The following is a 16,351-nucleotide window of genomic DNA, read 5'->3' as shown; positions in this document are numbered from 1 at the left end:
AAAATGTTTCGTAGTAGGTGTTTCGACCTGATGGCTGTGAGAGTCAGTTACTTGACCTATTAATCTTCTGCGACATCAGTTTTGACAGCTTCACTCCATCGCTTTGTGAATTTTAATTACTGACCATCGTGTGTGTGTGTGTGTGTGCAGTCTTTTTTTTTTTTATACACAGTGGTCACCACTTATCAAGGCCCGGAAGCCACTCAGGGATAAGGGTTATTGCAAGTACATTACGTTAGTGTGGAGATTTGATGAAGTGTTTACTTAAGGGGGCGGTTCATTAGGAATTTGTTAACGTTTGACTTGAACACATCCAAGTTGTAGTCAGGTGGGAAGCAGGCAGATGAAACAGTTCCACAGGCGTGCAGTTCTAAGAAAGAAGCTTTGTTCATGGAATCCACGTTTTGATTTAGGTACAGATAAAGAGTGGGGGAAATTTTTCACAGTGGATTCAGTTAGACGGGTGTTTTTCGTGCAAGATTGGTGAGGGGGGACCAGAGATTGGAGTTCAGACGAGCACCTGCCATGGAAATAACGATAAAACAAGAATAGGCTCGCAACGTCTCTTCTGTGGGAGAGAGGTTGCAGGGTAGAGAAAAGGGCATCCCCCACTAAGCCATGAAGTCTATTTTGTACTCTGTCAAGGCAGGATAGGCTGTTTTTAGCAGCTCCTGCCCAGATCTGGCAGCAGTATTCCATCCTTGGACGTATTTGGCTTTTATATAGATAGAGAATTACATCAGTAGGGAGATATCTTCTGGAGCGGTAGAAGGATCCCACCATCTTTCCAGCGACCTTGGCAACAGACTTGATGTACGTGTTCCATTTCAGATCAGGAGTAAAGGTCAAACCCAGAAGCTTGTCAAAACACGGGGCCTCTCCCATTCATCCCAATTGATGCCAGATGAGGATCAGAGCGTCTCAACGTGCAATGAGCTTAGCTTGACAAATTGTCACATAACTTGTTAAAATATAGGTCATGAGCTTAAGAACTTATTTAATATTGGGATATCTAGGTCACTGTCAAGGTCATGGAAAAGGTGAAAGTAACATATTTGGTGACCTTGATTCTGTTCATTATGGAGATTTGCTACTTGGCCCATGTTGTAGCCACTAAAGTTTTGCATCTTGTATATGTAAAATTTTGACTGATTGAATTTCAACTTCCCCTCTCTCCAAATTTTATGTATTTGATGCTCTTCAGTAACAACAATCACATTGCAAAAAATTCAGCCTATTCAGATAAAGTTTGACTTATCAATGTTTTTCATGGCATAACTTCAGGAGTATTTCATAATAAAATGCCCTTTTCTCCTAAAATTGATAAGTGCTTTTTCTGGCGAAATAAATTCAATAATTGACATTATTACATGAATGATTTTGTGCTACGAAACAGGTTTTGTCAAGAATTGCGCATGTCAACGTACTTAAGGAAATAAACAGTATAATGGTCAACACAAAATTTAGAATATAGATTTTGTCATTTATTTGTATACGCTCTGTAGTTGCATCAAGCTGCGTGAATTAAAGGATTGATATAAATAAAAGGTGAAATATAATGGAATAAACATTTCCATATATATATGCGAACATTTTTTTTTTTGCAATTTTATATATATATATATATATATCACACACACTAATCCTTAATTTATGAAGCTCAATGTAATTACAGAGAATATAACAAACGACAAAAGTCTATATTCCAAATTTTATGATGTTTACTATTATACTGTTTGTTAATTAGTTTTAGTTTTGTACCTCTAAGAACAACCACCATTTTTTTTATAAATGGTTTTCTTAAGTATCGATACTCTGATATTTTTTCAATACCACATTTGAAAGACAATTCGATATATATTAATCGATGCTCAGTATCTAAGCCGTATGAAAAACAATTTTATATTCTTGTATAGCTTAATGTTTTACTGTTCCACTTTTTTCTTAACTTTTTTTCTTACCTCTAACTTTTCTTTGGGATTTGTTTACTTCTGTTAACTACTCAATCCTTTGATCAACTCTGATGGCAGCATTTTTGACTTGGTTGTCTTGTTTCACTTTCAATTCTCTTGATTTTTATTTTTTATTTTATGTTTTTTTTACTTTGTCTTTTTTAAAGATATGTTTATACTATATAACACAAGGTTTTTGATTTGTTTTGTTTTTTTTGTTTTTGTTTTTGCTTTGTTTTTGTTTTTTTGTTTTTTTAATGAAACAAAAAGGTCATGTCTTTGTTAATAATGGAAATATTATCAATAGTCCAAATGCTGTATTTGGCAAAATATCCTCATACAGGCATCTAAATTAAGCCTGTCCCTTTTCAAAGATGTGGGGCAGTGTAATGTGGTCATTTCTAGAAATACCAGTTTGAAGGATTTTGGTCTTTATGCTGCACAGGACTTTGTAAAATGCTGTTTTTGTTCATTATCTATTGAGAAAAGCCATAGCATCCCCAAAATTTTTTGGTGAATTTTTGGGCTTTTGTATGGTGGTTCTCTTGCATCTTGACAGTGAACAGTTGGCACTCACGACATTGTGATGCTCATTTGTCACTTTTTTAATCACCATTACGACAGCCATCTCTCCCGTCAAGGCCTAGTTTTTGTTGTACCTCCATTCCCCCAAGCTTCTCTATGAATTTACTTGTGCAGATGCAGTCAGGATGTCAATGACCCTTCCTACTAGCGACTGCTTTTTACAGGCTTCCAATTCACATTTTGTGGTCTGCTGAGCTACAGCTATGATTTTAGGATGTTTTAATCCATCATGGATCATGATACAGAGCACTTTTTAAATATTTTTTTTCCATCTCTAGTCCAGTCTCCAGCTTGTAAACTTATCACTTTTCCGCTTCAAATGGTCATAATTGGGCTTTGGTATTTTTTCAATATTCTTGGTGCTACAAGTGTCCTGGACTCCAGGATGGACAACAATCGGGCAATACCTACTACCTGATCTCCATGTGGTCCTATCCAGAAAGTAATATTGCATATGTACATAAGTCAGGTCTTTCTTGGTCTACCACACTCCTTAGTGCTTCAAATATCCAGCTATGTTATAGAGTTGATACAAAAAAAGTGACATTCTGTACATCTTTCTAAAATGAAATTCAAAAAAATTATCAAATGTCTTTAACACATTGTTTTATATTATATATTTATGGTTTCAAATGTTTGTTTTTTTAGGTTTTTAAAAATTTTAATTTATTTTTCAGTATTTTCAACAGTACTGAAAAATCGGTTGCATCTTCAGAGTGCAGTATTGCCTAACTATCATGATGTTCCTAAGTTTTATACATTCCCTAATTAGCTAAGTGACCTGTCTATTGCTAACAGTTTTTATGACCATAGCTAAAGAGAGGAAAAATAAGAGTACATTGTAATAGTGGTAGTATGAAAATAGGCTAATGCCAAGCAAGACTAATAAGATTTTAAGAGTTGAAACAAGTTTCTAGGCAGCTTACTTGCCATAAGTATGGTTTCATACTATTATATATATATATATATATATATATATATATATATATATGTTAAATGTGATTCAAATTATTTGTTGGTCCCCCCCCCCCCCGATTTATCAGAGGGATCCATGTTTTCAGTGGCGTCAGTGAGTGTGTCCGATATTCCGGACAATTGCCAGTTAACCATCCATTAGTTTTTCCTGAAATTTTGCCACAAATTGTATTTCATTAAATAGATGCGCACTGTAAATTTATTTTTATTTTATTTTTTTATTTTATTTTTTTTTTGTGAAAATTTCCGTTGTCCTAAGGAGCTTAAGAGGTAAAAAATGCCCAAAAATGACAAGCTTTGCCCCATAACTTTTGATCCATCCATTAGATTTTCCTGAAACTTGGCTAAAATGTGAAGGCCATTGTTCTTGATACAAATTCAGTATGGGTGACCCTGGCAAAATTCTGGTTTGCATTCCTCTGGGACTTTTAGGGCTAAAAAAAAAACATGCCTTTTTGGAGCTATTTTTCATATTACTCAAAAACTTGATATGTATGTCTATATAGTGATTTTCCATGGTGCTGAATTCAAATGTACATGTCTTAAGGTGTAAAACTGCACTATTTGTTCATTTTCACTGGGATTCGGTGTTCCCAGGAGCTCAAAAGGGGTCACAATTGTCCCAAAATTGCAAAAAAATGACACTTTTTACCCCATAACTTTTGCCCCATGCATTATATTTTTCTGAAAATTGGCAAAAATGTGAAGGTAACGTTGACCCTTCACACTTCTCACATTCATCATTTCTTCACTATTTTTTGTGGCATCATCGCACGTGTGGCTTGTTTCTATTGAAATTTAAAGTTGAAAAGCTGTTGTAGTTTTAACAAGTCTTGGGACAATTACAATAAAAACATTTTGACCTAATCTCCAATTCCAAAAGCTATCATTTGAAATTTTTTTTTTTTTTTTTTTTTTTTTTTTTTACATAATTGACAGAATGAAACAAATGCAAGATATTTATTAGAATGTTTATTCCCAGATTTAGTATTGACTTTAAAATAAGATTATTTTGGATGCTCTTTGCAGCAGCTTTTGCAATGTCCTCAATATATTTGTTCCCTCAGGGTCCTTCGATAAGGGAAGGATAAGGAAAACCTGGGTGGAAGTGATAAGGATGGACTTGAGAGATAAAGATTTGGCCAGAGATAGCTTAGTTTAGAAGTTAATTTCTAAAAACCATCTAGCACATGCAAAATTAAATCAAATATGGTGATTTATATATATATATATATATATATATATATCTCAAATTTAAGAAATATTCATTTCTTTTTACTATTATGAAAAATGACTAAGTTAGGTACCTAGTATTTATAACTATCCTTGTTTTTTGGATTGTAAATAGGAATATTTGTCTGTCTGAAAACTAATCATTTTCTAATGTTTGAGAGTGGGAGTACATTTAACAAGGACAAAATCATTTTTTAGAATTCCTGTATCAGTTACTTAATTTGGCCCTTTTTTTTCACATTTTTCTTTGTGCCCCCCCCCCCCCCCCCCCCCGGCCTGGTCACAGATATCACCAAAATATAAAATTTTTTTGAAATGCCTAAATTACCCTTTTTCTTGTCGCTTGTTAAAATGCCACCCACCCCCATAACTTTTCTATTTTAATTACAATCTCCGAATAGTAAAGAATAAAAAGAAACTTTATTTCCTTCATTTGCCCTCATTCTTAAAAACTTATTTTGTTAGAAGGTGAAGCGCTGAGTCCAAGCAGTGAAGCCATTTCTGGTGATACTGATATTTCAAGTCCTAACCAGAATTCTACAGATGAAGAGAAACTGCTTAGCTCATATGGGTTTGGAAACCGAAGAAGTCATACGGCAACTGTAGAACAGAGACAAGCAGAATTTTCGCTTGTTAATCGGTAAGGACCCCCTTTTTTTCTTTTTTTTTTTTTTTTTTTTTCTGTTAAACTCACCTCCATTACTAAACATTTTCTAAATGTTTTGTTTAAACAAGATAAGATGGTTCAATGAAAATGGGTGGGGGGGAGATGTGCCTAATGGATACTGTTTCAGGCCATGGAGTTCAAATCCTGTCATTGTGTTGAATTATGCATTACTAGTGTTTCATCAGTTAGAATAAGTATTGTTTTAGTATTGAAAATAACTCATAAAGGGTTGATGGTCCGATACAATTTTGGTCATAATAACATGATGGTGGTGGGAGGAGGGACAGTATTATTACTTAAAATTCATGAAACTTTTCTATTCCCATAATTTTTCGGATCTTTATACAAGGGGCTACTGTGAATTAGGGGCCCATCAATGTACCAGCCCACATGTGACAGCAATACTCCATGCATGGGTTGATGGTGGCTTTTTAGAGATATAGGATACTCTCAGGTGTGAATAATTTTCTAGCACGATAAAGGGAGCCCAGATTGTGCCTATTCTTGACTGCATTATCCAAGGTTTGTGTAGCAGATGCCCATAGTCTACTCAGGAATGTTGATCATCTAGTGATAACAGTTGATATCGCCCTAAAATTTTGATCCCCAAGCCGAATGACGGTTACTCAAAATGATGAAATACTTCAAATGAGCAGATTGGGAATCCATTGGAGATCACATGAGAAACATATCCCATGAAGTAAAACCTTTTTCCTCCCTATTGATCAGCGCAAATGAGGTAACCAAATGGATCAAAGCAGGCATCGAAAGCCATGTCCCAACACAGAAATTCTAGAGCAAGCCCCACTTTTCCCAATAGTTTATTTCAACCTGTGTAACTGTCATTACTCTTAGGCAGTAAGCATTCCATCGATTCAAATACAAATAGACAAAATTTATAGCATCAAGAAATTGTAAAATTGTAATAGTCATAGCTAAAAGAAGGTATACCGAGATGATCAGAAAACTTGAGTCACAAATTAAGAACTCTAGAAAATTGGAACCTCATAGATTTTGATGTTATTTACCGTCTGGTTGTCTTTTTTTTTTTTTTTTTTTTTTTTTTTTTTTTTTTTTTTTTTTTTTTTTTTTTTTTAAATATACTGTTAAAGCTATCACATGAATTTATGACAATGAGTTTTGAACTTATTTAAATTTTATTCTTGGAAATTTACTAGTTTTTTTTTTCTTTTAGACCATATCTTGAAGCCATATTTAATGCCTTGGAATGCAATGAGAATGACTATGAGACCCTATTTGCATTATGTTTGTTATATGCGATGGGTCATAATGAAGGTAATCAGTTTTTTATTTCTACTTTTTTTTAGATTCATTCAAAATTTTTCATTTCAAAAATAAAAATCCTCAGTTTTTTGTTTTTTTTTTCTTTCATACAAAATGTTGACTAATCCATAACACTTAGAAATAGTTTCCAATTAATATCAATAGTTACTAATCAATATTAATAGTTACTAATACAATATCAATAGTTACTAATCAATATTAATAGTTACTAATCAATATTAATAGTTACTAATACAATATTAATAGTTGCTAATTAATATTAATAGTTGCTAATCAAAATGTTGACTAATCCATAACACTTAAATTAGAAGTAGTTGCTAATCAATAAAATGTTTCATAAGAGGATGTACATATTCTCACTCAGTGTTACAAAGTTTATTGATGGGAAAGGGGAATAGTTTTTCTTCTATTGATCAACACTTCTCCTGGTCAGTAATTAGAATGATGTCCACAAGGCAAAATGGACAATCTTAAAACTATATCTTTTCTTTATCTGAGATCTATTTTCATAACTAGAAGTTGTTTGGGGACAGATTATCAAAGATGCAACTCTCTAAATTCTTATGGTCAACAAGTTTGATAAATTTGAAGCAACTGCGGCTTAAAATCAGTTAATAATTTTTTTTTTTTTTACCTTGCCATCAAATTACCATCTTTGCTAATCTAACGGTCTCAAATGTATGTAAAAGGTGATGACATATAGACATGAAATGCCTTAGTTTGAAATGTAGATATTTCAGGACAAATCTTTTGGAAATGAGACATAATTTTGCTTAGATGTACCAGAAACTCTATTCTAATATTCATTAGGAAATGTATCTTATATTCTAGCAATAAAGTAATTTAATCTTTTACAAAATTCATTTTATTTTTAAATCTTTCAAAAATGGTTTAATTCATACAAAATTATTGATTGTATTTTATATGGAACATCACTTTTGAATGAAATTTTTTTTATTTTTTATTTTTTTTTTAATCCATGGCTGTTAGAAAAATAAAATTTTCTGAAAATTTACAGAAAAATATTTTGATGTCTTTTGGATTCTATTAAGATTTACAAGGGACTTCAGTTTTCTTAAATATAACACAAAGTTCAACCATCAAGTGAAGGTTTTTGTAGCTATTTTAATTGTGGAAATAGTATAACTTTCATTCAGCTTATGAGTTGATGTATGAGAGGATAGAAAGGTGGTCATTTGTTTCTATTTACTTATCTCTACACAAGGTCGGTTTTTAATGTGGAGGAAAATCCAGCTCCCCAAAAAAGGGGCTCTCTGGATGAGAACAAAAATAAAAATTGTTTCGGTGATGAAGGATTTTTCCTCCACTGACTGAGGACTGAAAAGGTGAAGTGTAATATCAAAACAGATACTACACTTTGTTCCTAGCCAAACATTTTTTCATTAACGATAAAACTATGGATAATAATAGAACTTTATTCATCATTTATTCAAAACATATGAATGTTTAAAAAATCAAAACTTGAACAATTAATCCAACCATTATACAATGTTCATACACTTTTTTCATAAATGAAAATAACAATACACTCCCTTGCATCTTTTGGACAAAGTAATGTTCAATTTCATGAAACAATATTCAGAGCTAGGCATTTTCTACCAAAGGACCTCAACATAACATTAAAAAATAAACTTTTTAATCTCTATTTGAATTTATTCAAGAAAAAATACAAACATTTCTTGAATAAATTCAAATGAATGTTAAAGTTTAAACAGAATACAAATCATTTGTATATATAACCTGTCTGCAGCAAAATTTAAAGCCGACATTGATTTATAAAACAATTTAAAATATTACTGTGAAGAATTAGATCAGTTATGAAGTGGAATATCAATTTTAAATACGAGGTGCTTTAAATAAGTTTTCAGATATTTTTTATATGGGTACTTTCATTGATAGTATACACAAACTCTAGTCCCCTTCAAAGTCTTCTCCTTTGGCTATAATGCATGTTGTATTGTTTCAACAACTTCTGGAAGGCCCGATGGAAGTTTTGTGTGTCAATGACCTTCGTCACAGCCTCTTTCATCTCAATTGTCTCATAATGACAGCCTCTAAGCTTAAAGAATAACAAAAAGTCACAGAGGGCAAGGTCTGAACTATAAGGATGATTAATGTTCTTGATGTCCATCTTGGTCAAATAGTTAGATTTTCTCTGAGCACCCTTGTGACAAACTTTGTACAAATCTTCTGCATCTTTCGTTCCTCACAAATAATTGTATGTACAGTTCCCACACTGACATCAAACTGTGCATTTATTGTCTCTATAGACACACAACGGTCCTTATCGATGAAATTCTTTATTTGGCCAATCAACTCTGGTGTTCTGACTTCCTTACTCCTCCCACACCTCATCGTCTTTCAGACTCCCCGCCTTCCTTGAATCTCCGGTCACTGGAAAACTGATACTCAATTCATGTAAAATGATCCAAAAGTAATCTAAAACATTCCATACATTTTTGTGGCATTTTTTTTTTCCCAACTTTAAAACAGAATTTTATTGCATATCATTCTTAAGTATCTTCGCATTCAGATTGCATTTTTTAAATTCACCAGCTGTGACAATCAGGCTTTAGTAGAATGTATTTCAATTCCTGCTGTAGCTGTTCATTTGAACCTAAAATCATAAAAATTGGTCAGTTATCTCAGTATGTATAGCAATAACATACTGAACTTTCAAGAGTTTACAATAATTTTAAATGTAAAAAAGTCTAAAAACTTATGGAAGGCACCTCCATATTTTAAAAATTATCATGTAGGATTAAAATCAGTCCGTTATACTCCATTTAATTAACCTTGCATGAATTTCGTAGATTGGATACATTGAATTTTTAAATGTAAAAAAAGTTAAAACAATTACAATTTAACCTCATTAAATCATTTGTACATTTAACCTGTCTGCAGCAAAAGTTTTTTTTTTTATTTTTTTTTTTTTTTTTTTTTACTATTTAAAATATTATTGGAAAAAGTTTGAGCAGATTTTGTAGGATTATCATAAAGTGTTAGTAAATTATAATCCTATGCAAGATTAAATCCATAATAAGCCTTGCATGAATTTTGTGATTTGGACTCATTGGATTTTCAAAATTACTTATTAAAATGAAGAACTTTAATTTGTTTATAATTTACATTTTTAAATTTCAAGTAAACCTTAATGGCTGAGTTTTAAACTTATTTGCTTTTATTTGTTCAGTACATTTTATGAAACGAAGTAAAAAGGTCCACCTTTTTATTATAGATACTCAAATCTAATTTCCAGAATAATTTTTAAGCTTTATATGTCCATTCTTTTCACAGCAATTAAAAAAAAAAAAAAAAAAAAAAAAAATTTGTAAAATTATTGGAAAGAGTTACCTTTCTATAGAAAAATATTCCTGGACAAAATAAATTTATGACCATATTGCATTCAATAAATATAAAGTTAATTCAAAGCTTAGTGTTGTTAATATATTTAAACATTAACAAATAGTTCCAACATCACACAATAAGTCCTCTTTGACCTAACTTATAAAACAGCAACTTTTATGCAAACTTCAACTTTATTCATCAACACAATCTCCTACAATGACATTGATTCCAACGTTTATCAAACAATTTTAACATTTTTGAAGAACGATTTGTCTTAGAGGTCAAAATGCCGTTAGTTGCTGATATCACTTAATTGGAGGTAATTTTTCCCCCCCGATACATTCTTTTGAGGTTTGTAAACAAAATATTTGCTGGGAACTGGATCTGGAGAATATGGGTCTGGATGTAATTTGAAGTGCAGTCCATGTAGTTTTGCAATTGAGTTGTGACGCGGTGCATTGCTTTGATGAAAATGCATTTAATGTTTTTATATCCATTACTCCCTCGAATGCACCAGTAATGCTATATAATATATATGCTGTTAATGTTTTGCTTTTTCTAAAGGCAAAATACTTTGTACATACCTTGCCTACATCTTTGATCACTTTGGACAACTTTCATCTACTGCTATCTACTCTGTTGACGGCCGATTTGACTCCAGAGGAACGAGGTGGATCCATGTTTCATCCCTTTTGTTGCATATTGATACAAAAACTAATTTTTTTTTATTTATTTATTTTTTTTTTTAAACACTGTTCTGAATCATTGTTTCTCATTGAAATGTGACATCCACTTTTAACATTGCTTTCTCGTTTGCAAATGTTGATGAAAAACGGTAAATATGCTTCTATCTCGCATAATTTCAATTCCCATTCAACTGAAGAAAATTTGAAAGTTTTCAGAATAATTGCTGAATTTGGTTGACCTGAGCGTTCAGCATTTATTGTATTTATTTAAAATCAGTCACCAACTCGTAACCATTGTTTACGATGAAGCAGTGTTTGAACGACACTTGAGCCATTGCTTTGCTTGCACAGAATTTTTTCTTATTGGAAAGCAATTTTTTATTAAAACACATTCCAAGTTTTTCAATTTTTTTTTTTTTTTGAAAAATTGTAACAGTTTCATTTGGATAACTGTAAATTAATCTGATTGTGCTCAAATTTTGACATGCCATTTGAAGGTTAGTACTTTATAGAAAAGAACATGAATTTTTATTAGTGATACCATCTGTATGCCAGGCCCAGGACTTTTTGAGTGATGTGTTATATATTCTTAGTTCCCTTAGTGACAAGAAACTAAAAAGTAGCTCTTTTGAAAGATGTACTTTTGAAATTCAGTTTCTCTGGAACTTCCCGTTTTCTTAACAGACTTGATTCATAAACAATCTTTTTTGATTGTTTTAATAAAAAAAATATTTTAGAATCTTGTATTATTTACTGGATTTGAATTACAATAATTTGGATACAATTACAAAAAAATGAATTTTTTCTTTTGGAAACAAAAATATTGTAAAATGCGTGCACACGTGGAACAGTCCTAACGTGTATAAAGACCAGTAATTGTAAGTTTACGGTAGACTGAAGTGAAAAAACTGAAAAAGTTTTAGAAAGTAGAATATCCAATAATGGAAGACTAGAATCAACTTCTTTGTCTACCATGAACTTAAGGGCTGGATGAAAAAAAAAAAAAAAATCTATATAGATAGATATCTCAGAATGTGAGATTATATAATTATTTCCACAGCTAAACAATGCCACAGCTCACAAGAGCCATGACTGCCAACAAACCTCAAGTCCAGGACTTGAGTTTCGCCCTCGTTTGACCTTGTCAGTCAGACATATCCGAACTCTGGATTCAAAACCCAAGTCTCTTGCATGTGAGCTGAGTACTCTATCACATGAGCAACCGCGCCACACACAGTCTATAAACTAACACAGATCAAGCAAACGGCAGCAAAATCCAGTTATTGAATGAACCTACTTTGTCTTTAACAAGAGATGTGGTTATCCAACCAGCTATAACCCAAGCCTGTCTCACAAGTATGAATTTTATACTTCTTAGGACAATGCCATACAACATGCTAACCATGCGAGCAATTAGTAATTTCAGAGTCTTGGACTTCCGGTTTGTTAGCTATCATGGCTCTTGTGAGCTGTGACATTGTTTGGCTGTGGAAATAATTATATATTGCATGAATTTTGATCTAACTGGCTCTTCAAAACCAAAAGATGTTAAATCTAAAGTGAGTGTTACATCAAAACATTATCTGTGTTAGCTATGCAATCCTATAGCTGTTTTGTTGTTTTCATAGCATTGAGCACTTTTGAGCTCTGTTTATATTATCTTTCAATTTATATTGTGTATTTATGTGTGTATACATATATATGTTGAATAAATTACAAAATGGGGGGGGAAAAAAAAGAAAAAAATTCCTACCACAAAGTAATTTCTTTTCGTATTACTCTTACTTGCTATCACTTGGCCTGTTGCTGCTACTACTACTCCTGCACAGATGGTAGGCAAAAACTAGATGTTCTCTCTCTCTCTCTCCGTTACTCTTTCTTCCAGTTCTATATATCATAAACATCATTCCTCTTTGATTCTTTGTATATGTTGTTTATTTCCCTCTCTCGATCCGATATGTAGAGCTTCAGTAAAATTAGGTCTGCTGCTACACCAGTGTTTTCTCTTTGTCTTTGAACTTCACGTAGATTTTCTCACTTGGTCAGCTTCTCCTGCTTTAGTTCGTGTAATCAGTGTTTCTATGTAATACTTTTTTCCTTGTACATTTTACATTGTTTCTGTGTTCATATAAATGTTAATATAAACCTTGATTACTTTTGAGGCATCAGTATTTACATGACTCGTACATTCTTTTTATTGACGTTGATAATCTGAGAATTTGAGTCGCAACCTTTTTATTTGTAATGACGTTCACCTTCCAAACGAGTTCACTGCATCGAAACTGCTCACGCATGCCGATTGACAATCCCAAATGTATTTCAGCCATTTCCTGTTCCATCAATGAATACCAAAAACGCAGAAACCAGCTTCATATCTGATTTCACTATTTTAATCCGTGCCTCCAGTTGGCCACTTTTGCGCTTTCACCAGCTATTAGGGATACTAATTTGTAGATGAATTCCTCCACAGGACATCAAAGAATGTGTCCAAACCAGCAGTCTCATTTTCAGAATAATCTCCGTGTTGTTGGTCTTGCATGGTTGGGGCGATTTGGTTGAAGATGCAGGTGTTGTAGGCAGTATGTCAAAGATTTTGAGTGTATGAATATCTCTGTATAAGGACTAGGCCTCTCAGTCGTACAGCTTTATTTTATCCGTTACGACTATAATAAAAAAGCACTAGAAGACGGACAAGCGTAATAGCCAAAACATTGCAAAAATGGCATTAACCGAAAGAAAGGAAAATGTGACTTAATAGAGAAAAATTGGTTTTTGATGAACAAGATTTTTTTTTTTTTGTTTCTTTTTTGGGAAGAAAGGCAGCATTTATTGGGAAAGTACAATAGGATTTCCAGTCAAAATAAATCTGAACCTCTCTAAGCAGACTTGTGCAATTATTTCTACTATAAGATAACAAAAGTAAATTTTTTTCTCCCCCCCCCCCTTCTGACAAAATATTTCTGTAATTTTTCTAATAATTTAAATTGGTATTTCTCTTTCAACCTCTGTGACTAACAGGATTATATCGTAAGTGTCAGATGTTGTGGATATAAATTTTCTTTGTCGTTTGCTGTGCATGTGCTTTGATGTGGAGATCTTTTGTGTGTGATAATTATTTGCATGGATATTGTTCAAAGAACGTCGCTCTTTTTCTTTTAGTTCTGCTTTTAGAGCTTCTTTGCCCCCCCCTTATTTTTTTTTTATTAAAATTAAATCTTTGGAATTTTCAAATACTATATTTTACATTGCTATTATAAATAGGGTTAGTTTTTATTCTGTCAAACAAAGAAATATTACTTTTTCATTTTTTTTTTCTTAAAAAAATGAATTGAGCTTTGAATAAAGCAAATAAGCGAAGTTTATCACAAAATGTGTTTTAAGTGATTTAATATTCAAAGCATACTCAGCAAAATTAGCTTGGTCATTTATTACTGTTTTCGATTGAGCAACTAGAAACATTTTTTTATCTGAATCGGTTGCTCATTATTGCATATCATTTCTATAAATATGTATATATTAAAACAGACCCAACACCTTTTTGGAGTGCATATAAAATTGTTTTTACAACTGCGAAATATCTAAATTAAACCTCAATTTTAGAATGAAAAACAAAAGATCATTTCTTGTACTTATCGATTCAATAGATTTTCTTATAGCTAAATTCATTCTATGATTATCGTCTGCCCGCTTAAGAATAACAATTATATTGAATACTAAATATTGGAATTTTGCATTTTCATAGTTTTCTTTTGAAAATCAAACTCTATTTTAGTTTTTGTAATTGTGCATTTGTCTGCTATTTGAATTGCAGTAGAAATTTCAAAAACTGGTTCATGAATTTAGTTTATTTGTTTATTCGAATATTTTTTAATGTAAAAAAAATTTCTTAAAAACATGGGTGTTATCTCCCCCTCCCTTCCCATTGCTTTTTAGATCATTAGCATTTCCTGCCCTTTTATTCAATGTTTTTATGTATCTTTATGATTAAATTTTTTTTTTAATTCATTTCAATGAAACATCAAATGTACCAAGTTGAGCTCATAATTTTTTAAAACTATTTTTAAGGACATAAAATTTGTAAAAGATAATTGTTAAATTATGACAAGCATGTTGTGTATATAGTGTTTAACAGGAATTCTATTTTAAGGTTTTTTTATATTGAATTTTTGGTTGAATTAAAAAATATAAACAATATGCATTGTGAAAAACAAATTTTGCTAGAAATGAGTTAATTTAATGAAAAAAATACTTTTACACTTAGTAAAATTGAATTCAAGATAAAAATAAGTTATTTAATAACATTTCAGATTATAAATGAAAATATTTTTCATTTTCTCTTCTAATCAAAAGTACAACAAAAAATTAAAATTTTCTTTTTATAGATACAACTTAAAGTAGTTAATCTGTCATCTTCATTCATATTGTTGTGATAGACAAAAAGCACTTAAATTCATATGCTTAAAATTTGCATTTAATAGAAAATACTAATCCTTAAAAATATAAATTTTATTTTTTAAAATCATATAGTGTGGTTAACAGCAGAAATGAACAGGTGATACAAAATATAACAACTGTTACAAAATACATTAAAATTTAATTTTTATTGACCTGTGTTCTTTTAAAGTTCTAAAATGATTATTTCAAAATGTTTTCTCTTAACCAATAGAGGGTCAATAAAAAGATGGTGGTTAATGTATTTTTTTTTTTTTTTTTTTTTAAGTGGTTGCTAATTCCAGGCTTAAAAGATTGTAAAATCAAAAGGCTTATGGTCCCACCAATCTTTCATTTGAAGTGGTTGCCAGTTCAATTCAAAGGAAGCTATATATATATATATATATATATATATATATATATATATATATACTAGAAAAAGTACCCGTCGTTGACTGGGTTCAAAAACAGCCTACAGAAAATGGACTGATTTATGAAAGTATGATAGGTTATGAAAAGGAAGGGTTGTAAAGAGATAGCTTCGAATTTGGGGGGTATCAAAATCAAAGCAAAATATGATGAAAGTAAAAATAGAATAGATAAACCCCATAATTTATTATACCATACATGTTCACACTGAAACACTTATCACAATATTCTGTGGATCTATATTAAAAAAAACCTTGTTAAACTTTGTGATATATTTCCAATCTATGGAGGTCAGGTGCAAACGAACACCCCATAATTTTATTATACCATATTTCTTCAAACTGAAACATAATTATCAAAGTATACTTATGCAGATAGATATGAAAAGTCTTTATTAAAATTATTGCCTATTTCCATTCTATGGAGGCCAGCCGCGAACGCAGACTCCAGTTTTATTATACCATCTCTATTTAAGTTAAAACATACTTATCAAAGTATTATGTACATCTATATCAAAAACACTTGTAAACGTTTTTTTTTTTTTTTTTTTTTTTTTTAAATTTATTTCCATACTTTGTGAACCAGGCACGTACGCAGGCTCCACAATTTTAATGGATCATAATTATACCATATCAAACATACCCATTCCTGTGTCTCGATACATATCTCATATGAGATCAGTTTTCTATAATAGTCAACCATGTAGGAGCCTATTTGTG

At 31.5% G+C, this 16,351-nt stretch overlaps 1 protein-coding gene across 13 annotated transcripts in view; it reads left to right on the top strand.

The window, feature by feature from the left end:
* The window catches only part of LOC145285826 (protein CLEC16A-like), a 154,181-nt gene that overhangs the window by 100,248 nt on the left and 37,582 nt on the right, over nucleotides 1-16,351 (top strand). For 8 of the 13 annotated variants that reach the window (XM_080134259.1, XM_080134253.1, XM_080134255.1 and 5 more), the window contains 2 exons: nucleotides 5,211-5,385; nucleotides 6,608-6,708. In XM_080134259.1, coding sequence (XP_079990385.1) covers nucleotides 5,211-5,385; nucleotides 6,608-6,708 — 276 coding nt within the window. The remainder of the gene's footprint in view (nucleotides 1-5,210; nucleotides 5,386-6,607; nucleotides 6,709-16,351) is intronic. The other 5 variants (XM_080134254.1, XM_080134256.1, XM_080134252.1 and 2 more) reach the window with 1 other exon arrangement.

This window comes from Euprymna scolopes, chromosome 10 (assembly GCF_053919585.1).
Source record: "Euprymna scolopes isolate OS-2025 chromosome 10, ASM5391958v1, whole genome shotgun sequence".
In the NCBI taxonomy this organism is placed as follows: Eukaryota; Metazoa; Mollusca; class Cephalopoda; order Sepiida; family Sepiolidae; genus Euprymna; species Euprymna scolopes.
The sequence above is the reverse complement of the archived record's forward strand: the minus strand, read 5'-3'. Positions and strand labels throughout refer to the sequence as shown.